General features: G+C 40.6%; 1 protein-coding gene across 5 annotated transcripts in view; it reads right to left on the bottom strand.

Moving 5' to 3' along the window:
- The window catches only part of LOC118400693 (PEX5-related protein-like), a 205,350-nt gene that overhangs the window by 66,263 nt on the left and 112,338 nt on the right, over positions 1-26,749 (bottom strand). For 4 of the 5 annotated variants that reach the window (XR_008075767.1, XM_052475362.1, XM_052475365.1 and 1 more), the window contains 4 exons: positions 7,015-7,230; positions 5,372-5,495; positions 4,539-4,632; positions 809-838 (listed from right to left, as the gene is read on the bottom strand). Coding sequence is in view for 4 of the 5 variants with exons in the window: in XM_052475362.1 (XP_052331322.1) it covers positions 809-838; positions 4,539-4,632; positions 5,372-5,495; positions 7,015-7,230 (464 nt within the window). In the remaining variant the exon portion in view is untranslated. The remainder of the gene's footprint in view (positions 1-808; positions 839-4,538; positions 4,633-5,371; positions 5,496-7,014; positions 7,231-26,749) is intronic. The other variant, XM_052475364.1, reaches the window with a different exon arrangement.

Genomic DNA, 26,749 nt, shown 5'->3' with positions numbered 1-26,749 from the left:
TGCAAAATGTCAAGGCCCAGTGGTTACAGGAAAGCTGTAGGGAGGTGTGAAGGATTTTAGTCGGTTTTAGTCTTTTTTCATATATAGCCAAGTTACTCATTGTATTTATTCATTGCATTGTTATCTTTCTATTTTTCTCTCTGTGTTAATTCGGAACGGGACCATAAGTAAGCATTTCACTGTTAGTTTACGAAACACCTGTTGTTTACGAAGCATGTGACAAATAAATGTTTTATTTCTTTTTGATTTGACATCATTCCTCTGTCAACATATTGCGTGCGTGACCACCTGCCAAGTAAAGGAAACCAAAGCCGCTGTTTACAGTATCGCTGTCGTTGACTTACAATGGTTCCCCTGGGGTGAAACAAATGTAGCGCTTGTTTGAGTATAACTCCCCATCTTCTGTGGCCATCTTTAATCCAAAATCTATTATTTAGAGGTTGCTTAGCCGGTCTCTGTGAGATACACTGTGGGCTTGAATGGGCTCAGAGTAAGGCTACTGAATTACTCATGATCTATTCATCTAATAATGGTCGGATAGTAACAGGAGTCTCAGGCTAACCTGTATTGAGACCACGGCCACTGAGGAGGGAAGTGCTCGACATTTGGACCTCAGAGCACCACAAAGGAACAATTTAAAAAGCCAACATGGACCCCTCTCGGTTGAACTACTTTTGTCATCCAAAACGTTACCCTCGTTGTGAACCGTCAACACATATTTCTTCTGTTTTTGGATTCTGTGGTGATGTTGTCTGTTCAGTGCAAATGTCTTTTGATATTATAGGAAAGGATGCGTAGAGGGGCTTACATGTCTTCCACTAATATACTGTCTGTTGAGCTGTAATGGAAGAATATGAGGTGTTAGCACAAGATGGCGGGTTAAAACACGGTCACATCACAGGGATCCAGTACAGTGACTGGAATTATGGTTTGCATGCGTCTCAATTAGGGTTACAAAGGAGGCCATGTTACTGGTAACTTTAGAAATGTACCAGTAAACTACAGATTTTTTTTTTTGTTGATTTTTTTTACTTTTAAGGATTTTAAGTAATTTTCATAACATGTAAAATATACAAAAATAATAAAATAAAATGTTTTAAATATGAAAAATAGAATGACAAAGATGTAAAACATTATCCTTAATATAACCCATTAACTTAGTGAATACTATTATATTTTGTACACGTTTTTATTTATTTTAGTACGTGAGATGTCATATGTTTGTTGTAAATGTCATGGTGCTGAACTGGTGGAAGTTGTGAAAAAATTCAATCGTTGGAAGAGTTGTAGAGTTAATTGCAAATGATGTCATTGTTGATTCAAAGATTGTTTAATTAATTAGGCTATTTTCTCTTGAGCCATATGGTCTATCCACTAGAAACTCATGAAAAATACATAAATATACACTACCGTTCAAAAGTTTGGAGTCACTTAGAAATGTCCTTGTTTTTGAAAGAAAAACACATTTTTGTCCATTAAAATGACATCAAATTGATCAGAAATACAGTGTAGACATTGTTAATGTTGTAAATGACTATTGTAGCTGGAAACAGCTGATTTTTAAAATGGAAAATCTACTCCATCACTCCTGTGTTTCAATGGCACGTTGTGTTAGGTAATCCAAGTTTATGTTAGCACAGCTGAAAACTGTTGTCCTGATTAAAGAAGCAATAAAACAGGCCTTCTTTAGACTAGTTGAGTATCTGGAGAATCAGCATTTGTGGGTTCGATTACAGGCTCAAAATGGCCAAAAACAAAGCACTTTCTTCTGAAACTCGTCAGTCTATTCTTGTTCTGAGAAATGAAGGCTATTCCATGCCAGAAATTTCATAAGAAACTGAAGATCTCGTACAACGCTGTGTACTTCTCCCTTCACAGAACAGCGCAAACTGGCTCTAACCAGAATAGAAAGAGGGGTGGGATGCCTCGGTGCACAACTGAGCAAGAGGACAAGTGCATCAGAGTGTCTAGTTTGAGAAATAGACACCTCACAAGTCCTCAACTGGCTTTATTAAATAGCACCCGCAAACATCAGTCTTAACGTCAACAGTGAAGAGGCCATTCCGGGATGCTGGTCTTCTAGGCAGAGTTGCAAAGAAAAAGCCATATCTCAGACTGGCCCGTAAAAATGTAAGATTAAGATGGGCAAAATAACACAGACACTGGACAGAGGAAGATTGGAAAAAGTGTTATGGACAGACAAATCTAAGTTTGAGGTGTTCGGATCACAAAGAAGAACATTCGTGAGATGCAGAAAAAAAATGAAAAGATGCTGGAGGGTGCTTGACGCCGTCTGTCAAGAATGGTGGAGGCAATGTGATGGTCTGGGGTGCTTTGATGGTGGTAAAGTGGGAGATGTGTACAGGGTAAAGGGATCTTGAAGAAGGAAGGCTATCACTCCATTTTACAATGCCATGCCATACCCTGTGGACAGCACTTAATTGGAGCCAATTTCCTCCTGCAACAGGACAATGACCCAAAGCACAGCTCCAAACTATGCAGCTTGACCGTATGGTACGTAAGAAGTGCCCATCAAGCCAATCCAACTTGTGGGAGGTGCTTCTGGAAGCATGGGGTGAAGTCTCTTCAGATTACCTCAACAAATTGACAACTAGAATGCCAAAGGTCTGCAAGGCTATAATTGCTGCAAATGGAGGATTCTTTGACGAAAGCAAAGTTTGAAGGACACAATTATTATTTCAATTAAAAATCATTATTTATAACCTTATCAACATCTTGACTATGTTTCCTATTAATTTTGCAACTCGTTTCATGTGTGTTTTCATGGAAAACAAGGACATTTCTAAGTGACCCCAAACTTTTGAATGGTAGTAAAAATATTTAGAACAAAATAGAAAGGTACATTTCCTGAAGAAAATGTGGTGTGCTTGCTACTTTGTTTTAAAGTATGTATGGTTGTGAAATAGGTTATAGTAGTGGTAGTGACTGCAGTAGTAATGGTGGTGACTGAGTTATAGTTGAAAAAGTAGGTAAATGGAAAGATTGAATGATTGGTTGATCGGTTGATTGGATAGGATAAGACAGGATAAGGATAGTATGAAACATGTAAACTGGGTTTGGTGTCTCTAGTTACTGTTGGTGAGTTATTTTATGAGAAAGTTGGTTTTGTGTCTCTAGCTTGGACATTTTATGCATATTTTAAATGGTTATATTTTTTTTAAAAAAGCATAACTGGCATAAAAAAATCGGAATGCAAGGAACATCTCAACGTTGGTTTGACGTTGATGTAAGATCAGCGGCGAATCCATATCAAGCCTTTAGGAGCTTTTATGAACATTTAAAATGATTATAGTTCAAAAAGTATAAATGGTATACAAATTCAGAATGCAATCTAATCTGAATGCAGGCAATTTGAACATCTCAACTTTGGTTTGCTGTTGATAGTTTAAACAGTTTAAGAGGAGAAACGTGCCAAAATGTTCAACCTGGACTCAGGGTTAGACATAACATAGTAAATGTAAATCTATCTCCTCCATTTAGTATAATATGTTACGTTTCGTATGGTATGTATTAATTTATGGATGTCCATTATCTATTTCGTATGATACTGTATGTTGACGAATTACAATTTGTACGATATATTACGAATTGAAATTCGTACAATATGTTAAGAATTTGCAATACATATGACGTTAGCTAGGCTAGGGGTTAGGGTTAAGGTTAAGATAAGGTTAAATGGTTAGGGGAAGGGTTAGCTAACATGCTAAGATGTTGCAAAGTAGTTAAAAAAGGAGTAAATAGTTGCAAAGTGGCTAACATGCTAAAGTTGTCCGTGGTGAGATTCGAACCCGAAACCTTTGGGTTATATGTTCATGTAATAAAGTAAACTTCTGTCTTATGTAACCATACCAAACATAGCATATCACACCAATATGAGTGTATTGTATTTACTTTTACTATGTTACAACTAGTGTATGAGACCAGGCTGAAATTTCCCCCATGTAAATCAATGGCCCTTTTATTATCATTGAAATGCATTGGGAGCTCATTTAAATATTGTTGTAGTACAAAAAGTATAAATACTGTCAAAAATATTTTCTCAAGCAATCTAAGCTGGGACAGTCTGCACATTTGAAAGTTGTTTTCGTGTTAATAGCCTGAATCGTTTAATAGCTAGAGCAGGAAGTATAATAATAATAATAAGTAGTATGTAGTATGTAAGAAATATAGTTGTGTTGTGTTTTGCCTTCAGCAAGCACATTAATCGATTTTTTTAATATTCATTCATTTCTTAAAAGTTATTCAAGTATAAATTACAAACTTGACGTATTAATTTCCAAAATGACCCAAATTGCAGGTAAATTGCAGGTTGTTTTACAACCCTAGTACCAATCAACTTCCATCAAACCTCTCAACATGTCACAAAGAAGCCTACCACACTTCTAATCAAAACAATACACTTTTTAGGTAAAAAGCTTTCAACTTCAAAGGACTGTTGATTTCAAGTGCAGACGGAAGAGACAATAATGGCCTGACTCAGCAATGACTACTCAGGACTCAATAGCCAAGGCACTTACTTGAAATGCTAGAGCTGGCTCGGCCTCTGCTATGGTATTTACTTCCAAAGAGCTCTTGGAGGGTGGCTCTGATTGCGTTTTGCAGTCTATGGACCTAAAGAGAAAGGACAGAAAGGACAGTTGAATCAATAATACATGCATTAATTACTCCCCAAACACGATTAAGTCAGAGCACTTGACTTTCTTCAGCTTTCTTGATGATGCTTCAACAGTGTGCAGACCTTCTGAAAGGCTCTTTATTTCCAATGTACTGGATGTTCAGGGTTTTGTCTTTATAGCGACCGATTGCTCTTAAGCAATGGGCTGCACTACACTAGATTTAATTGAATGAGTGTTTTTGGTTACCTTTTCTGTGATAATGACAATTTCCAATACCACCTGCAGTAGATACAGTAAGGCAGACATCTAGTGAATAGGGAGGGGATGTCCTTTAGTTGACCTTTTCAGCATGCACAAAAGAGGCAGGGCCTGAGAAGACTACCGTCATTAGAATAGCTATGATTGTGGCCCCACTTAGGTAAAAATATTCTCTCGTACTTTGAACTACTTCACAATTCAAGTGAATTAAAGTGAAGAGCGATATTGAAGTGGTGAGTTGAGCAGAGTTTCCCAACTCCGGTCCTCCAGTACCCACAACAGCACACATTTTTGTTGTAGCCCCGGACAAACACACCTGATTCAACTTGTCAAGGGCTTGATGATTAGTTGACAAGTAGAATCAGCTGTTCTTGTCCGGGGCCATAACAAAAATATTTATTTTTGGGGTTACTGGATGACCGGAGTTGGGAACCACTGGTGTAGAGTATAGTGCAAAGACACAGCAACTTACTTACCACAGAAGTTCACTGGAGGAGTTTTTCGATGAACCCCGTCTCTCCAATTTCCACTTTCTGCTGCTGTTTCGTTCAGTGTGGACATTGAGCTCCTCCCATTTCTCCAAAGGAGAGGCAATGTTGACTGAAAAGAGCAATCACAGAGAAATCAGTTAACAGCAGGGTACAAGCTAAATAAAATAAAATTGCCAACTGGACAGATCCATGACAGGGACATGCGTTTTCTTGTAAATGACATCCAGGGTTATTATGAAACTCGATGTCATTAATTAATCAAACTAAGCATTGTCTGACTTGCTACGCATTATTAGAACTCAGTTGAAGAGTAAAAGGCTTTAACCTCCTCAACTTGCTAATGGGAAACTAATCGTCTGTTACATCTTAATCTATTTTAAGATGATCTGTTCATTACCTACTGCCTGATCCTCCTTCGGATGATCTTGAACATGAACAAGGTCAACTCCTTTGGACTTCATAAGGGAAACTCCTTTGGACTTCATAAGGGAAACTCCTTTGAACTTCATAAGGGAAACTCCTTTGGACTTCATAAGGGAAACTCCTTTGGACTTCATAAGGGAAACTCCTTTGGACTTCATAAGGGAAACTCCTTTGGACTTCATAAGGGAAACTCCTTTGGACTTCATAAGGGAAACTCCTTTGGACTTCATAAGGGAAACTCCTTTGGACTTCATAAGGGAAACTCCTTTGGACTTCATAAGGGAAACTCCTTTGGACTTCATAAGGGAAACTCCTTTGGACTTCATAAGGGAAACTCCTTTGGACTTCATAAGGGAAACTCCTTTGGACTTCATAAGGGAAACTTTTCAATTTGGCAAGGTTGTTTAAGCGTTTAGGAGACTGGGGACGTGAGGTTAATACCTTTCCTGGTTTTAATGTTATGAAAATGGCAATGAGTTATGCTCTAGATATTAGGCAGTCAGTCTGCATAACTATTGGCTGTAAGAGATCATCCTTTAAACACGCACCTAAGTGTTCCTCTACACAGCTGTTTGTTTAGTCATACTTGAAAGTGACAATGGCCACTAAACATGATGAGGGACATAGTTGTGGTCCAACAGCCAGTTTAGATCATTATAGTCGGGCAAACCAAAAAATTATCCTGACAAGCGCAATCGAGAGTTTATAGTCAATCTCTCATATACATGACATGAGGAATCACTATAAATTGACAATAGTTTCAGTGGTAAACCATCTAGGTAGAAAGAGCAGACACTCTGAGCTAAACAATCAGGACCAAGACTACTGCTACTGGTAAACCATCTGGGTAGAAAGAGCAGACGCTCTGAGCTAAACAATCAGGACCAAGACTACTGCTACTGGTAAACCATCTGGGTAGAAAGAGCAGACGCTCTGAGCTAAACAATCAGGACCAAGACTACTGCTACTGGTAAACCATCTGGGTAGAAAGAGCAGACGCTCTGAGCTAACCAATCAGGACCAAGACTACTGCTACTGGTAAACCATCTGGGTAGAAAGAGCAGACGCTCTGAGCTAACCAATCAGGACCAAGACTACTGCTACTGGTAAACCATCTGGGTAACATGTTTCAAGCAGACCACCATAGTCCCTGTGCCCAAGAACACTAACGTAACCCGCCTAAATTACTACCAACCCCAGTGTACCTGAGTCAAGTGACACTCTTTCAGGAGTGTGGGGACAGGGGACAGTCTGCTCTACATCCACCTGGATCAGCTCGGTCTCGTCCGTTGTCTTCTTCCGGTGAGGCATGTTCTTAGGCCCGTCCCCACGTGACAACAGGGGGCTATTCTTGTCCTGCTTGCTGTTCCTTCTCTCTCCGGGCTCGCTGAGGTCCAATAGGTCCAATGTGGAGGACAGAACTGGAGGGAGAAATCATACTATAGTGAACAAAAATATAAACGCAACATGTAAAGTGTTGGTCCCATGTTTCATGAGCTGAAATATAAGATCCCAGAAATGTTCTGTACACACAAAAAGCTTATTTCTCTCAAATATTGTTCACAAATTGGTTTACATCCCTGTTAGTGAGCATTTATCCTAATTCATCAACCTGACATGTGTGGCATATCAAGAAGCTGGTTAAATTATGATCATTACACATGTGCACGTTGTGTGGGGACAATAAAATGTGCATTTTTTTCACAAAACACATCTGCCACAGATGTATCAAGTTTTGCGGGTGTGTGCAATTAGCATGCTGACTGCAGGAATGTCCACCAGAGCTGTTGCCAGAGAATTTAATGTTCATTTCTCTACCATAAGCCGCCTCCAATGTTGTTTAGAGAATTTGGCAGTACGTCCAACCTGCCTCAAAACCGCAGACCACATGTAACCACGTCAGCCCAGGACCTCCGGCTTCTTCACCTGCGGGATCGTCTGAGACCAGCCAACCGGACATCTGATGAAACTGAGGAGTATTTCTATCTGTAATAAAGCCTTTTTGTGGGGAAAAACTCATTCTGATTGGCTGAGCCATGCTCCCCAGTGGGAGGGCCTGGCTCCCAAGTGGGTGGGCCTATGCCCTCCCAGGCCAAACCATGGCTGAGCACCTGCCCAGTCATGTGAAATCCATAGATTAGGGCTTAATTAATTCATTTCAATTGACTGATTTCCTTATATGAACTGTAACTCAGTAAAATCGTTGAAATTGTTGCTTTTATATCTTTGTTCAGTATAGTTTAGCTTCTTGGTAGATCAGTTCAAATCTTTGCTTTACAGAGACTCATCTTCCTTAAAGCTGTCAAGACAAACCTAATTAACCTCAACAGACTTGTGACTCTGAAATTAGTGACTCAAGGAGGGATTCATTACGAGACATAACTTTTCACGTCATTGTTGATTTACACGTTTTTATTTGCAACTCTGGAAAACAATCAGTAACAGTTTTACTTCACATTTCTCTGCACATTGTTGAGTGAATAACTTGTCAAGGGTATTATTTCCATCGGTTGCCCCCTGGGTAGGTACTTCCAGGAGTTTCTCTACCTCACTGAAGATCTAAGTATACTTTGATGGCCAGACTGGGGACAGCTAAGGCAGCCCTGGCGGAGCTTTTCTGTTTGGTAAATTAAGCAATTTAATCCCAGACCATCAGACCGGTAAGAACAAGGACAGGGACCCTTTTTTAAATGGTAAAGGCTTTTTGTCCATGTTCATTTAACCACTCACAGCCTGTAGTATGAGAATGAAAACACCCTTCCCGCCTTAATAATGATGTCTTGATAGTCAGGTTTCATTTTGATAAAGGTAGCGGTGGCAGGTAGTCTAACCGTTAACAGCGTTGGGCCAGTAACCAAAAAGGGCACTGGTTTGAATCACCAAACCAATTAGGTGAAAAAGCAGTCTGTGGTCTTGTGCAAGGCACTTAACCCTAATTGCTCTGGATAAGAGCGTCTACTAAAATTGTAATAGTTTAATTAACTACCACGGGTGCACCTCAGCCACGCTCAAGGTACTAAACGATATCATAACCGCCATCGATAAAAGACAGTACTGTGCAGCCGTCTTCATCGACCTTGCCAAGGCTTTCGACTCTGTCAATCACCATATTCTTATCGGCAGACTCAGTAGCCTCGGTTTTCGGATGACTGCCTTGCCTTGCCTGGTTCACCAACTACTTTGCAGACAGAGTTCAGTGTGTCAAATCGGAGGGCATGCTGTCCGGTCCTCTGGCAGTCTCTATGGGGGTGCCAGAGGGTTCAATTCTCGGGCCGACTCTTTCCTCTGTATATATCAATAATGTTGCTCTTGCTGCGGGCGATTCCCTGATCCACCTCTACGCAGACGACACCATTCTATATACTTCCGGCCTGTCCTTGGACAATGTGCTATCTAACCTCCAAACGAGCTTCAATGCCATACAACACTCCTTCCGTGGCCTCCAACTGCTCTTAAACGCTAGTAAAACCAAATGCATGCTTTTCAACCGTTCGCTGCCTGCACCCGCACGCCTGACTAGCATCACCACCCTGAATGGTTCCGACCTTGAATATGTGGACATCTATAAGTACCTAGGTGTCTGGCTAGACTGTAAACTCTCCTTCCAGACTCATATCAAACATCTCCAATCGAAAATCAAATCTAGAGTCGGCTTTCTATTCCGCAACAAAGCCTCCTTCACTCACGCCGCCAAACTTACCCTAGTAAAACTGTCCTACCGATCCTCGACTTCGGCGATGTCATCTACAAAATTGCTTCCAACACTCTACTCACCAAACTGGATGCAGTTTATCACAGTGCCATCCGTTTTGTCACTAAAGCACCTTATACCACCCACCACTGCAACCTGTATGCTCTAGTCGGCTGGCCCTCGCTACATATTCGTCGCCAGACCCACTGGCTCAAGGTCATCTACAAGTCCATGCTAGGTAAAGCTCCGCCTTATCACAGTTCACTGGTCACGATGGCAACACCCACCCGTAGCACGCGCTCCAGCAGGTGTATCTCAGTGATCATCCCTAAAGCCAACACCTCATTTGGCCGCCTTTCGTTTCAGTTCTCTGCTGCCTGTGACTGGAACGAATTGCAAAAATCGCTGAAGTTGGAGATTTTTATCTCCCTCACCAACTTCAAACATCTGCTATCTGAGCAGCTAACCGATCGCTGCAGCTGTACATAGTCTATCGGTAAATAGCCCACCCATTTTTACCTACCTCATCCCCATACTGTTTTTATTTATTTACTTTTCTGCTCTTTTGCACACCAATATCTCTACCTGTACCTGTACATGACCATCTGATCATTTATCACTCCAGTGTTAATCTGCAAAATTGTAATTATTCGCCTACCTCATGCCTTTTGCACACAATGTATATAGACTCCCTTTTTTTCTACTGTGTTATTGACTTGTTAATTGTTTACTCCATGTGTAACTCTGTGTTGTCTGCTCACACTGCTATGCTTTATCTTGGCCAGGTCGCAGTTGTAAATGAGAACTTGTTCTCAACTAGCCTACCTGGTTAAATAAAGGTGTTCTCAACTAGCCTACCTGGTTAAATAAAGGTGTTCTCAACTAGCCTACCTGGTTAAATAAAGGTGTTCTCAACTAGCCTACCTGGTTAAATAAAGGTGTTCTCAACTGGCCTACCTGGTTAAATAAAGGTGTTCTCAACTAGCCTACCTGGTTAAATAAAGGTGTTCTCAACTAGCCTACCTGGTTAAATAAAGGTGTTCTCAACTAGCCTACCTGGTTAAATAAAAAAATAAATAAAAAAAGAACACAGAGGGTCAGGACACCCGTTTAATGTCCCATCCGAAAGACGGCTATTTAAAAAAAAAAGTACCTTAATTTAACTAGGAAAGTCAGTTAAGAACAAATTCTTATTTACAATGACTGCCTGCTGGGGAACAGTGGGTTATAACTGCCTCGTTCAGGGGCAGAACAACAGATTTCTACCTTGTCAGCTCAGGGATTTGATATAGCAACCTTTCAGTTAGTAGCCCAATGCTCTAACCACTAGGCCACCTGCATAGATAGATTTAACAGATTAAAACAAAGAAAGGCTAGTTTATTGTCAGGTAATAGCTGAAGAACACGTAATAATGTCCATGTAGTTCCTTTTGTAATGTACAATTCTGTTGTATTAAACTGTGGCTTTTTTTTTGCATTTGTTAAACCTAGTTTGTTAGCGTAAAAGTGTGAGGGAGTATAAAACGCTATATTTAATACAGTCATCCATGTTTTTATTTACGTTTCTGCTCTTTTGCTCACCAGTATTTCTACTTGCACATCATCATCTGCTCATTTATCACTCCAGTGTTAATTTGCTAAATTATAATTACTTCGCTACTATGGCCTATTTATTGCCTACCTCCTCATGCCATTTGCACACACTGTATATAGATATTTTTTTCTATTGTGTTATTGACTGTATGTTTGTTTATTCCATGTAACTCTGTGTTGTTGTTTGTGTTGCACTGCTTTGCTTTATCTTGGCCAGGTCGCAGTTGTAAATGAGAACTTGTTCTCAACTAGCTTACCTGTAAGAGCTAGCATTATATTGCAGTGATTTCCCTCACCATACAACTGGGCTCCTGAGTGGTGCAGCGGTCTAAGGCAATGCATCTCAGTGCAAGAGGCTACACTACAGTCCCTGGTTTAAATCCAGGCTATATCACATCTGGCTATGATTGGGACCTTGCACAATTGACCCAGTGTTGTTGGGGTAGGCTGTCATTGTAAATAAGAATTTGTTTTTAAACTGACTAGTTAAATAAAGGATAAATTACAGACATGATCAGCCTCTGCTGTGTGCACACATATCCCTGTAAATAACAATTGCAGTGTGTGAAGAAGGCTTAATAATGTCCGCGTAGGTCCTTTTGTAAATAACACACTGCTGTTTTATGATCAACAAACGGGATGCTCCTCTGAATGTTATCTGAAGGTAATTAGTGTGTGCTGCTCCTTGATATCTCTGTGCTCCTCAAATTAGGAATGCAATTATTAATCAGAGGAAGCGCTTGTGGGAGATAGAGACGTCGCCTGAAGTGTTATCTGTGTCAGGAGAAAAGCCATGTCCTGAAAGAAACCAAGATGGTTGACCTTGAGTCTACTTGAGATGACCTTGAGGCTACTTGAGATGATGAGGTTTTCTCCAAATAGTCTTGCCAGCTGGAAGGCATATTTGTCGTGTATTGTGTGTATGTATACGAAGGATAGTATACCGTTTCTGTCATAGTGTTCTGAGCTTCGCTATTGAGTCATTGAATTGATTGAGTCAACATTGTCATGGACATGTTAAAGTTTCTATTTCAGTTGTTGACATGGTCTGTTGGATTTTGTGGTCAGTTCACTTTTAGTGAAGATACGTGTACATTCTATCTGAACATATAATATCTCACACAGGTACAACGTTCTTTATTGCAGTTTAATGTGGTCAGGTAAAGTCATGTTTGTGTAAATCGTTTTTTAAAATGTGTAATAATATCCACATGGCAGTCATTGACACTGAAATACAGTACATGGATATTGCATTGATAAATAGACAATAAAACTCAAGTTAAAAATATAAGTGAAAAACATGACAATATTTAAATCATTAACGTTTGGGGATACTCAAGAGAACAATGACGTCTCAGTGGATCTTTCGCGAGATAGTTTTTTTTTTATAGCCTATTGGAAATAAAATTGTCCATTGGTATTGTCAAGAGTTGAGAATTTGTGTTAGGCTTTTGTATCGTGACAGCTCAACCTGTGGATATTACTGACAAGCGAGTCACTGTTGTTTCCTATGTTTCACTCTCTACGGAGCCACTGACCTTTGGTTGGGAGCCGATGGTCTAAATGACTCATTTTAAATCATCCCAATCTACTCTGTGTGACGACACAGCAGGGAATCAGACAGCCGTAACTCCTGACATTAGCACAACTGACAGACAAAAAAAGACCTTGCTTTTAGTTACAGTACTTTCCTCGACACACTAATAACATAATGAACTGGTCATTATGTCAGGCTCTGACAGTAGACTCTGACAGTAGACTCTGACAGTAGGCTCTGACAGTAGACTCTGACAGTAGGCTCTGACAGTAGACTCTGACAGTAGACTCTGACAGTAGGCTCTGACAGTAGACTCTGACAGTAGACTCTGACAGTAGGCTCTGACAGTAGACTCTGACAGTAGGCTCTGACAGTAGGCTCTGACAGTAGACTCTGACAGTAGGCTCTGACAGTAGGCTCTGACAGTAGACTCTGACAGAAGACTCTGACAGTAGGCTCTGACAGTAGGCTCTGACAGTAGACTCTGACAGTAGACTCTGACAGTAGACTCTGACAGTAGGCTCTGACAGTAGACTCTGACAGTAGACTCTGACAGTAGACTGGCTCTGACAGTAGGCTCTGACAGTAGACTCTGACAGTAGACTCTGACAGTAGGCTCTGACAGTAGGCTCTGACAGTAGACTCTGACAGTAGGCTCTGACAGTAGGCTCTGACAGTAGGCTCTGACAGTAGGCTCTGACAGTAGACTCTGACAGTAGGCTCTGACAGTAGACTCTGACAGTAGGCTCTGACAGTAGGCTCTGACAGTAGGCTCTGACAGTAGGCAGGACAAGGTTCATCTATAAACTACCCCTTTATAAACAGTAGGCTCTGACAGTAAGCAGGACAAGGTTCATCTATAAACTACCCCTTTATAAACAGTAGGCTCTGACAGTAGGCAGGACAAGGTTCATCGAAAACTACCCCTTTATAAACAGTAGGCAGGACAAGGTTCATCTATAAACTACCCCTTTATAAACAGTAGGCAGGACAAGGTTCATCTATAAACTACCCCTTTATAAACAGTAGACTCTGACAGTAGGCAGGACAAGGTTCATCTATAAACTACCCCTTTATAAACAGTAGGCAGGACAAGGTTCATCTATAAACTACCCCTTTATAAACAGTAGGCAGGACAAGGTTCATCTATAAACTACCCCTTTATAAACAGTAGGCAGGACAAGGTTCATCTATAAACTACCCCTTTATAAACAGTAGGCAGGACAAGGTTCATCTATAAACTACCCCTTTATAAACAGTAGGCAGGACAAGGTTCATCTATAAACTACCCCTTTATAAACAGTAGGCTCTGACAGTAAGCAGGACAAGGTTCATCTATAAACTACCCCTTTATAAACAATAGGCTCTGACAGTAGGCAGGACAAGGTTCATCTATAAACTACCCCTTTATAAACAGTAGGCTCTGACAGTAGGCTCTGACAGTAGGCAGGACAAGGTTCATCTATAAACTACCCCTTTATAAACAGTAGACTCTGACAGTAGGCAGGACAAGGTTCATCTATAAACTACCCCTTTATAAACAATAGGCTCTGACAGTAGGCAGGACAAGGTTCATCTATAAACTACCCCTTTATAAACAGTAGGCAGGACAAGGTTCATCTATAAACTACCCCTTTATAAACAGTAGACTCTGACAGTAGGCAGGACAAGGTTCATTATAAACTACCCCTTTATAAACAGTAGACTCTGACAGTAGGCAGGACAAGGTTCATCTATAAACTACCCCTTTATAAACAGTAGGCAGGACAAGGTTCATCTATAAACTACCCCTTTATAAACAGTAGACTCTGACAGTAGGCAGGACAAGGTTCATCTATAAACTACCCCTTTATAAACAATAGGCTCTGACAGTAGGCAGGACAAGGTTCATCTATAAACTACCCCTTTATAAACAGTAGGCAGGACAAGGTTCATCTATAAACTACCCCTTTATAAACAGTAGACTCTGACAGTAGGCAGGACAAGGTTCATCTATAAACTACCCCTTTATAAACAGTAGACTCTGACAGTAGGCAGGACAAGGTTCATTATAAACTACCCCTTTATAAACAGTAGGCAGGACAAGGTTCATTATAAACTACCCCTTTATAAACAGTAGGCTCTGACAGTAGGCTCTGACAGTAGGCTCTGACAGTAGGCTCTGACAGTAGGCTCTGACAGTAGGCAGGACAAGGTTCATTATAAACTACCCCTTTATAAACAGTAGGCTCTGACAGTAGGCAGGACAAGGTTCATCTATAAACTACCCCTTTATAAACAGTAGGCAGGACAAGGTTCATTATAAACTACCCCTTTATAAACAGTAGGCTCTGACAGTAGGCTCTGACAGTAGGCTCTGACAGTAGGCTCTGACAGTAGGCTCTGACAGTAGGCTCTGACAGTAGGCAGGACAAGGTTCATTATAAACTACCCCTTTATAAACAGTAGGCTCTGACAGTAGGCAGGACAAGGTTCATCTATAAACTACCCCTTTATAAACAATAGGCTCTGACAGTAGGCAGGACAAGGTTCATCTATAAACTACCCCTTTATAAACAGTAGGCTCTGACAGTAGGCTCTGACAGTAGGCAGGACAAGGTTCATTATAAACTACCCCTTTATAAACAATAGGCTCTGACAGTAGGCAGGACAAGGTTCATTATAAACTACCCCTTTATAAACAGTAGGCTCTGACAGTAGGCTCTGACAGTAGGCAGGACAAGGTTCATCTATAAACTACCCCTTTATAAACAGTAGACTCTGACAGTAGGCAGGACAAGGTTAATCTATAAACTACCCCTTTATAAACAGTAGGCAGGACAAGGTTCATCTATAAACTACCCCTTTATAAACAGTAGGCAGGACAAGGTTCATCTATAAACTACCCCTTTATAAACAGTAGGCAGGACAAGGTTCATCTATAAACTACCCCTTTATAAACAGTAGGCAGGACAAGGTTCATCTATAAACTACCCCTTTATAAACAGTAGGCAGGACAAGGTTCATCTATAAACTACCCCTTTATAAACAGTAGGCTCTGACAGTAGGCAGGACAAGGTTAATCTATAAACTACCCCTTTATAAACAGTAGACTCTGACAGTAGACAGGACAAGGTTAATCTATAAACTACCCCTTTATAAACAGTAGGCAGGACAAGGTTCATCTATAAACTACCCCTTTATAAACAGTAGGCTCTGACAGTAGGCAGGACAAGGTTAATCTATAAACTACCCCTTTATAAACAGTAGACTCTGACAGTAGACAGGACAAGGTTAATCTATAAACTACCCCTTTATAAACAGTAGGCAGGACAAGGTTCATCTATAAACTACCCCTTTATAAACAGTAGGCAGGACAAGGTTCATCTATAAACTACCCCTTTATAAACAGTAGGCTCTGACAGTAGGCAGGACAAGGTTAATCTATAAACTACCCCTTTATAAACAGTAGGCAGGACAAGGTTCATCTATAAACTACCCCTTTATAAACAGTAGGCAGGACAAGGTTCATCTATAAACTACCCCTTTATAAACAGTAGGCTCTGACAGTAGGCAGGACAAGGTTAATCTATAAACTACCCCTTTATAAACAGTAGGCAGGACAAGGTTAATCTATAAACTACCCCTTTATAAACAGTAGGCAGGACAAGGTTAATCTATAAACTACCCCTTTATAAACAGTAGGCTCTGACAGTAGGCTCTGACAGTAGGCAGGACAAGGTTCATCTATAAACTACCCCTTTATAAACAGTAGGCTCTGACAGTAGGCAGGACAAGGTTAATCTATAAACTACCCCTTTATAAACAGTAGACTCTGACAGTAGGCAGGACAAGGTTCATCTATAAACTACCCCTTTATAAACAGTAGGCTCTGACAGTAGGCAGGACAAGGTTAATCTATAAACTACCCCTTTATAAACAGTAGGCTCTGACAGTAGGCAGGACAAGGTTAATCTATAAACTACCCCTTTATAAACAGTAGGCTCTGACAGTAGGCTCTGACAGTAGGCAGGACAAGGTTCATCTATAAACTACCCCTTTATAAACAGTAGGCTCTGACAGTAGGCAGGACAAGGTTAATCTATAAACTACCCCTTTATAAACAGTAGACTCTGACAGTAGGCAGGACAAGGTTCATCTATAAACTACCCCTTTATAAACAGTAGGCTCTGACAGTAGGCAGGACAAGGTTAATCTATAAACTACCCCTTTATAAACAGTAGACTCTGACAGTAGGCAGGACAAGGTTCATCTATAAACTACCCCTTTATAAACAGTAGGCTCTGACAGTAGGCAGGACAAGGTTAATCTATAAACTACCCCTTTATAAACAGTAGACTCTGACAGTAGGCAGGACAAGGTTCATCTATAAACTACCCCTTTATAAACAGTAGACTCTGACAGTAGACAGGACAAGGTTAATCTATAAACTACCCCTTTATAAACAGTAGGCTCTGACAGTAGGCAGGACAAGGTTAATCTATAAACTACCCCTTTATAAACAGTAGGCAGGACAAGGTTCATCTATAAACTACCCCTTTATAAACAGTAGGCTCTGACAGTAGGCAGGACAAGGTTAATCTATAAACTACCCCTTTATAAACAGTAGACTCTGACAGTAGACAGGACAAGGTTCATCTATAAACTACCCCTTTATAAACAGTAGGCTCTGACAGTAGACAGGACAAGGTTCATCTATAAACTACCCCTTTATAAACAGTAGACTCTGACAGTAGACAGGACAAGGTTCATCTATAAACTACCCCTTTATAAACAGTAGACTCTGACAGTAGACAGGACAAGGTTCATCTATAAACTACCCCTTTATAAACAGTAGACTCTGACAGTAGACAGGACAAGGTTCATCTATAAACTACCCCTTTATAAACAGTAGACTCTGACAGTAGACAGGACAAGGTTCATCTATAAACTACCCCTTTATAAACAGTAGACTCTGACAGTAGGCAGGACAAGGTTCATCTATAAACTACCCCTTTATAAACAGTAGGCAGGACAAGGTTCATCTATAAACTACCCCTTTATAAACAGTAGGCTCTGACAGTAGGCTCTGACAGTAGACAGGACAAGGTTCATCTATAAACTACCCCTTTATAAACAGTAGGCTCTGACAGTAGACTCTGACAGTAGACAGGACAAGGTTCATCTATAAACTACCCCTTTATAAACAGTAGACTCTGACAGTAGACTCTGACAGTAGACTCTGACAGTAGACAGGACAAGGTTCATCTATAAACTACCCCTTTATAAACAGTAGACTCTGACAGTAGGCTCTGACAGTAGACTCTGACAGTAGACAGGACAAGGTTCATCTATAAACTACCCCTTTATAAACAGTAGACTCTGACAGTAGACAGGACAAGGTTCATCTATAAACTACCCCTTTATAAACAGTAGACTCTGACAGTAGGCAGGACAAGGTTCATCTATAAACTACCCCTTTATAAACAGTAGGCTCTGACAGTAGGCAGGACAAGGTTCATCTATAAACTACCCCTTTATAAACAGTAGACTCTGACAGTAGGCAGGACAAGGTTCATCTATAAACTACCCCTTTATAAACAGTAGACTCTGACAGTAGGCTCTGACAGTAGGCTCTGACAGTAGGCAGGACAAGGTTCATCTATAAACTACCCCTTTATAAACAGTAGGCTCTGACAGTAGGCAGGACAAGGTTCATCTATAAACTACCCCTTTATAAACAGTAGGCTCTGACAGTAGGCAGGACAAGGTTCATCTATAAACTACCCCTTTATAAACAGTAGGCTCTGACAGTAGGCAGGACAAGGTTCATCTATAAACTACCCCTTTATAAACAGTAGGCTCTGACAGTAGGCAGGACAAGGTTCATCTATAAACTACCCCTTTATAAACAGTAGGCTCTGACAGTAGGCAGGACAAGGTTCATCTATAAACTACCCCTTTATAAACAGTAGGCTCTGACAGTAGGCAGGACAAGGTTCATCTATAAACTACCCCTTTATAAACAGTAGGCTCTGACAGTAGGCAGGACAAGGTTCATCTATAAACTACCCCTTTATAAACAGTAGGCTCTGACAGTAGGCAGGACAAGGTTCATCTATAAACTACCCCTTTATAAACAGTAGACTCTGACAGTAGACAGGACAAGGTTAATCTATAAACTACCCCTTTATAAACAGTAGGCTCTGACAGTAGGCAGGACAAGGTTAATCTATAAACTACCCCTTTATAAACAGTAGGCAGGACAAGGTTCATCTATAAACTACCCCTTTATAAACAGTAGGCTCTGACAGTAGGCAGGACAAGGTTAATCTATAAACTACCCCTTTATAAACAGTAGACTCTGACAGTAGACAGGACAAGGTTCATCTATAAACTACCCCTTTATAAACAGTAGGCTCTGACAGTAGACAGGACAAGGTTCATCTATAAACTACCCCTTTATAAACAGTAGACTCTGACAGTAGACAGGACAAGGTTCATCTATAAACTACCCCTTTATAAACAGTAGACTCTGACAGTAGACAGGACAAGGTTCATCTATAAACTACCCCTTTATAAACAGTAGACTCTGACAGTAGACAGGACAAGGTTCATCTATAAACTACCCCTTTATAAACAGTAGACTCTGACAGTAGACAGGACAAGGTTCATCTATAAACTACCCCTTTATAAACAGTAGACTCTGACAGTAGGCAGGACAAGGTTCATCTATAAACTACCCCTTTATAAACAGTAGGCAGGACAAGGTTCATCTATAAACTACCCCTTTATAAACAGTAGGCTCTGACAGTAGGCTCTGACAGTAGACAGGACAAGGTTCATCTATAAACTACCCCTTTATAAACAGTAGGCTCTGACAGTAGACTCTGACAGTAGACAGGACAAGGTTCATCTATAAACTACCCCTTTATAAACAGTAGACTCTGACAGTAGACTCTGACAGTAGACTCTGACAGTAGACTCTGACAGTAGACAGGACAAGGTTCATCTATAAACTACCCCTTTATAAACAGTAGACTCTGACAGTAGGCTCTGACAGTAGACTCTGACAGTAGACAGGACAAGGTTCATCTATAAACTACCCCTTTATAAACAGTAGACTCTGACAGTAGACAGGACAAGGTTCATCTATAAACTACCCCTTTATAAACAGTAGACTCTGACAGTAGGCAGGACAAGGTTCATCTATAAACTACCCCTTTATAAACAGTAGGCTCTGACAGTAGGCAGGACAAGGTTCATCTATAAACTACCCTTTATAAACAGTAGACTCTGACAGTAGGCAGGACAAGGTTCATCTATAAACTACCACTTTATAAACAGTAGACTCTGACAGTAGGCTCTGACAGTAGGCTCTGACAGTAGGCAGGACAAGGTTCATCTATAAACTACCCCTTTATAAACAGTAGGCTCTGACAGTAGGCAGGACAAGGTTCATCTATAAACTACCCCTTTATAAACAGTAGGCTCTGACAGTAGGCAGGACAAGGTTCATCTATAAACTACCCCTTTATAAACAGTAGGCTCTGACAGTAGGCAGGACAAGGTTCATCTATAAACTACCCCTTTATAAACAGTAGGCTCTGACAGTAGGCAGGACAAGGTTCATCTATAAACTACCCCTTTATAAACAGTAGGCTCTGACAGTAGGCAGGACAAGGTTCATCTATAAACTACCCCTTTATAAACAGTAGACTCTGACAGTAGGCAGGACAAGGTTCATCTATAAACTACCCCTTTATAAACAGTAGACTATGACAGTAGGCTCTGACAGTAGGCAGGACAAGGTTCATTATAAACTACCCCTTTATAAACAGTAGGCAGGACAAGGTTCATCTATAAACTACCCCTTTATAAACAATAGGCTCTGACAGTAGGCAGGACAAGGTTCATCTATAAACTACCCCTTTATAAACAGTAGGCTCTGACAGTAGGCAGGACAAGGTTCATCTATAAACTACCCCTTTATAAACAGTAGGCTCTGACAGTAGGCAGGACAAGGTTCATCTATAAACTACCCCTTTATAAACAGTAGACTATGACAGTAGGCAGGACAAGGTTCATTATAAACTACCCCTTTATAAACAATAGGCTCTGACAGTAGGCAGGACAAGGTTCATCTATAAACTACCCCTTTATAAACAGTAGGCTCTGACAGTAGGCTCTGACAGTAGGCTCTGACAGTAGACAGGACAAGGTTCATCTATAAACTACTCCTTTATAAACAGTAGGCTCTGACAGTAGGCAGGACAAGGTTCATCTATAAACTACCCCTTTATAAACAGTAGGCTCTGACAGTAGACAGGACAAGGTTCATCTATAAACTACCCCTTTATAAACAGTAGGCAGGACAAGGTTCATCTATAAACTACCCCTTTATAAACAGTAGGCTCTGACAGTAGGCAGGACAAGGTTCATCTATAAACTACCCCTTTATAAACAGTAGGCTCTGACAGTAGGCAGGACAAGGTTCATCTATAAACTACCCCTTTATAAACAGTAGACTATGACAGTAGGCAGGACAAGGTTCATCTATAAACTACCCCTTTATAAACAGTAGGCAGGACAAGGTTCATCTATAAACTACCCCTTTATAAACAGTAGGCTCTGACAGTAGGCAGGACAAGGTTCATCTATAAACTACCCCTTTATAAACAGTAGGCAGGACAAGGTTCATCTATAAACTACCCCTTTATAAACAGTAGGCTCTGACAGTAGGCAGGACAAGGTTCATCTATAAACTACCCCTTTATAAACAGTAGGCAGGACAAGGTTCATCTATAAACTACCCCTTTATAAACAGTAGGCTCTGACAGTAGGCAGGACAAGGTTCATCTATAAACTACCCCTTTATAAACAGTAGACTCTGACAGTAGGCAGGACAAGGTTCATCTATAAACTACCCCTTTATAAACAGTAGGCTCTGACAGTAGGCAGGACAAGGTTCATCTATAAACTACCCCTTTATAAACAGTAGACTCTGACAGTAGGCAGGACAAGGTTCATCTATAAACTACCCCTTTATAAACAGTAGACTCTGACAGTAGGCTCTGACAGTAGGCTCTGACAGTAGGCAGGACAAGGTTCATCTATAAACTACCCCTTTATAAACAGTAGGCTCTGACAGTAGGCAGGACAAGGTTCATCTATAAACTACCCCTTTATAAACAGTAGGCTCTGACAGTAGGCAGGACAAGGTTCATCTATAAACTACCCCTTTATAAACAGTAGGCTCTGACAGTAGGCAGGACAAGGTTCATCTATAAACTACCCCTTTATAAACAGTAGGCTCTGACAGTAGGCAGGACAAGGTTCATCTATAAACTACCCCTTTATAAACAGTAGGCTCTGACAGTAGGCAGGACAAGGTTCATCTATAAACTACCCCTTTATAAACAGTAGACTCTGACAGTAGGCAGGACAAGGTTCATCTATAAACTACCCTTTATAAACAGTAGACTATGACAGTAGGCTCTGACAGTAGGCAGGACAAGGTTCATTATAAACTACCCCTTTATAAACAGTAGGCAGGACAAGGTTCATCTATAAACTACCCCTTTATAAACAATAGGCTCTGACAGTAGGCAGGACAAGGTTCATCTATAAACTACCCCTTTATAAACAGTAGGCTCTGACAGTAGGCAGGACAAGGTTCATCTATAAACTACCCCTTTATAAACAGTAGGCTCTGACAGTAGGCAGGACAAGGTTCATCTATAAACTACCCTTTATAAACAGTAGACTATGACAGTAGGCAGGACAAGGTTCATTATAAACTACCCCTTTATAAACAATAGGCTCTGACAGTAGGCAGGACAAGGTTCATCTATAAACTACCCCTTTATAAACAGTAGGCTCTGACAGTAGGCTCTGACAGTAGGCTCTGACAGTAGACAGGACAAGGTTCATCTATAAACTACTCCTTTATAAACAGTAGGCTCTGACAGTAGGCAGGACAAGGTTCATCTATAAACTACCCCTTTATAAACAGTAGGCTCTGACAGTAGACAGGACAAGGTTCATCTATAAACTACCCCTTTATAAACAGTAGGCAGGACAAGGTTCATCTATAAACTACCCCTTTATAAACAGTAGGCTCTGACAGTAGGCAGGACAAGGTTCATCTATAAACTACCCCTTTATAAACAGTAGGCTCTGACAGTAGGCAGGACAAGGTTCATCTATAAACTACCCCTTTATAAACAGTAGACTATGACAGTAGGCAGGACAAGGTTCATCTATAAACTACCCCTTTATAAACAGTAGGCAGGACAAGGTTCATCTATAAACTACCCCTTTATAAACAGTAGGCTCTGACAGTAGGCAGGACAAGGTTCATCTATAAACTACCCCTTTATAAACAGTAGGCAGGACAAGGTTCATCTATAAACTACCCCTTTATAAACAGTAGGCTCTGACAGTAGGCAGGACAAGGTTCATCTATAAACTACCCCTTTATAAACAGTAGGCAGGACAAGGTTCATCTATAAACTACCCCTTTATAAACAGTAGGCTCTGACAGTAGGCAGGACAAGGTTCATCTATAAACTACCCCTTTATAAACAGTAGGCTCTGACAGTAGGCAGGACAAGGTTAATCTATAAACTACCCCTTTATAAACAGTAGGCAGGACAAGGTTAATCTATAAACTACCCCTTTATAAACAGTAGGCTCTGACAGTAGGCAGGACAAGGTTCATCTATAAACTACCCCTTTATAAACAGTAGGCTCTGACAGTAGACAGGACAAGGTTCAACTATAAACTACCCCTTTATAAACAGTAGGCTCTGACAGTAGGCAGGACAAGGTTCATCTATAAACTACCCCTTTATAAACAGTAGGCAGGACAAGGTTCATCTATAAACTACCCCTTTATAAACAGTAGGCTCTGACAGTAGGCAGGACAAGGTTCATCTATAAACTACCCCTTTATAAACAGTAGGCAGGACAAGGTTCATTATAAACTACCCCTTTATAAACAGTAGGCTCTGACAGTAGGCAGGACAAGGTTCATTATAAACTACCCCTTTATAAACAGTAGGCTCTGACAGTAGGCAGGACAAGGTTCATTATAAACTACCCCTTTATAAACAGTAGGCTCTGACAGTAGGCTCTGACAGTAGGCAGGACAAGGTTCATCTATAAACTACCCCTTTATAAACAGTAGGCTCTGACAGTAGGCTCTGACAGTAGGCAGGACAAGGTTCATCTATAAACTACCCCTTTATAAACAGTAGGCAGGACAAGGTTAATCTATAAACTACCCCTTTATAAACAGTAGGCTCTGACAGTAGGCAGGACAAGGTTCATCTATAAACTACCCCTTTATAAACAGTAGACTCTGACAGTAGACTCTGACAGTAGGCAGGACAAGGTTCATCTATAAACTACCCCTTTATAAACAGTAGACTCTGACAGTAGGCTCTGACAGTAGGCAGGACAAGGTTCATCTATAAACTACCCCTTTATAAACAGTAGGCTCTGACAGTAGGCAGGACAAGGTTCATCTATAAACTACCCCTTTATAAACAGTAGGCAGGACAAGGTTCATCTATAAACTACCCCTTTATAAACAGTAGGCTCTGACAGTAGGCAGGACAAGGTTCATCTATAAACTACCCCTTTATAAACAGTAGGCTCTGACAGTAGGCTCTGACAGTAGGCAGGACAAGGTTCATCTATAAACTACCCCTTTATAAACAGTAGGCTCTGACAATAGGCAGGACAAGGTTCATTATAAACTACCCCTTTATAAACAGTAGGCTCTGACAGTAGGCAGGACAAGGTTCATCTATAAACTACCCCTTTATAAACAGTAGGCAGGACAAGGTTAATCTATAAACTACCCCTTTATAAACAGTAGGCTCTGACAGTAGGCAGGACAAGGTTCATTATAAACTACCCCTTTATAAACAGTAGGCTCTGACAGTAGGCAGGACAAGGTTCATCTATAAACTACCCCTTTATAAACAGTAGGCTCTGACAGTAGGCAGGACAAGGTTCATCTATAAACTACCCCTTTATAAACAGTAGGCAGGACAAGGTTAATCTATAAACTACCCCTTTATAAACAGTAGGCTCTGACAGTAGGCAGGACAAGGTTCATCTATAAACTACCCCTTTATAAACAGTAGGCTCTGACAGTAGGCAGGACAAGGTTCATCTATAAACTACCCCTTTATAAACAGTAGGCAGGACAAGGTTCATCTATAAACTACCCCTTTATAAACAGTAGGCTCTGACAGTAGGCAGGACAAGGTTAATCTATAAACTACCCCTTTATAAACAGTAGGCTCTGACAGTAGGCTCTGACAGTAGGCAGGACAAGGTTCATTATAAACTACCCCTTTATAAACAGTAGGCTCTGACAGTAGGCAGGACAAGGTTCAACTATAAACTACCCCTTTATAAACAGTAGGCTCTGACAGTAGGCTCTGACAGTAGGCAGGACAAGGTTCATCTATAAACTACCCCTTTATAAACAGTAGGCTCTGACAGTAGGCAGGACAAGGTTCATCTATAAACTACCCCTTTATAAACAGTAGGCTCTGACAGTAGGCTCTGACAGTAGGCAGGACAAGGTTCATCTATAAACTACCCCTTTATAAACAGTAGGCAGGACAAGGTTCATCTATAAACTACCCCTTTATAAACAGTAGGCAGGACAAGGTTCATCTATAAACTACCCCTTTATAAACAGTAGACTCTGACAGTAGACAGGACAAGGTTCATCTATAAACTACCCCTTTATAAACAGTAGGCAGGACAAGGTTCATCTATAAACTACCCCTTTATAAACAGTAGGCAGGACAAGGTTCATCTATAAACTACCCCTTTATAAACAGTAGACTCTGACAGTAGACAGGACAAGGTTCATCTATAAACTACCCCTTTATAAACAGTAGGCAGGACAAGGTTCATCTATAAACTACCCCTTTATAAACAGTAGGCTCTGACAGTAGGCTCTGACAGTAGGCAGGACAAGGTTCAACTATAAACTACCCCTTTATAAACAGTAGGCTCTGACAGTAGGCAGGACAAGGTTAATCTATAAACTACCCCTTTATAAACAGTAGGCTCTGACAGTAGGCTCTGACAGTAGGCTCTGACAGTAGGCTCTGACAGTAGGCAGGACAAGGTTCAACTATAAACTACCCCTTTATAAACAGTAGGCAGGACAAGGTTCATCTATAAACTACCCCTTTATAAACAGTAGGCTCTGACAGTAGGCAGGACAAGGTTCATCTATAAACTACCCCTTTATAAACAGTAGGCTCTGACAGTAGGCAGGACAAGGTTAATCTATAAACTACCCCTTTATAAACAGTAGGCTCTGACAGTAGGCAGGACAAGGTTCAACTATAAACTACCCCTTTATAAACAGTAGGCTCTGACAGTAGGCAGGACAAGGTTCATCTATAAACTACCCCTTTATAAACAGTAGACTCTGACAGTAGGCAGGACAAGGTTCATCTATAAACTACCCCTTTATAAACAGTAGGCAGGACAAGGTTCATCTATAAACTACCCCTTTATAAACAGTAGACTCTGACAGTAGGCAGGACAAGGTTCATCTATAAACTACCCCTTTATAAACAGTAGGCAGGACAAGGTTCATCTATAAACTACCCCTTTATAAACAGTAGGCTCTGACAGTAGGCAGGACAAGGTTAATCTATAAACTACCCCTTTATAAACAGTAGGCAGGACAAGGTTAATCTATAAACTACCCCTTTATAAACAGTAGGCTCTGACAGTAGGCAGGACAAGGTTAATCTATAAACTACCCCTTTATAAACAGTAGGCAGGACAAGGTTAATCTATAAACTACCCCTTTATAAACAGTAGGCAGGACAAGGTTCATCTATAAACTACCCCTTTATAAACAGTAGGCTCTGACAGTAGGCAGGACAAGGTTAATCTATAAACTACCCCTTTATAAACAGTAGGCAGGACAAGGTTCATCTATAAACTACCCCTTTATAAACAGTAGGCTCTGACAGTAGGCAGGACAAGGTTCATCTATAAACTACCCCTTTATAAACAGTAGGCTCTGACAGTAGGCAGGACAAGGTTCATCTATAAACTACCCCTTTATAAACAGTAGGCAGGACAA

Source organism: Oncorhynchus keta, chromosome 22 (assembly GCF_023373465.1).
Source record: "Oncorhynchus keta strain PuntledgeMale-10-30-2019 chromosome 22, Oket_V2, whole genome shotgun sequence".
In the NCBI taxonomy this organism is placed as follows: Eukaryota; Metazoa; Chordata; class Actinopteri; order Salmoniformes; family Salmonidae; genus Oncorhynchus; species Oncorhynchus keta.
This window is presented reverse-complemented; position numbering and strand designations above follow the sequence as displayed.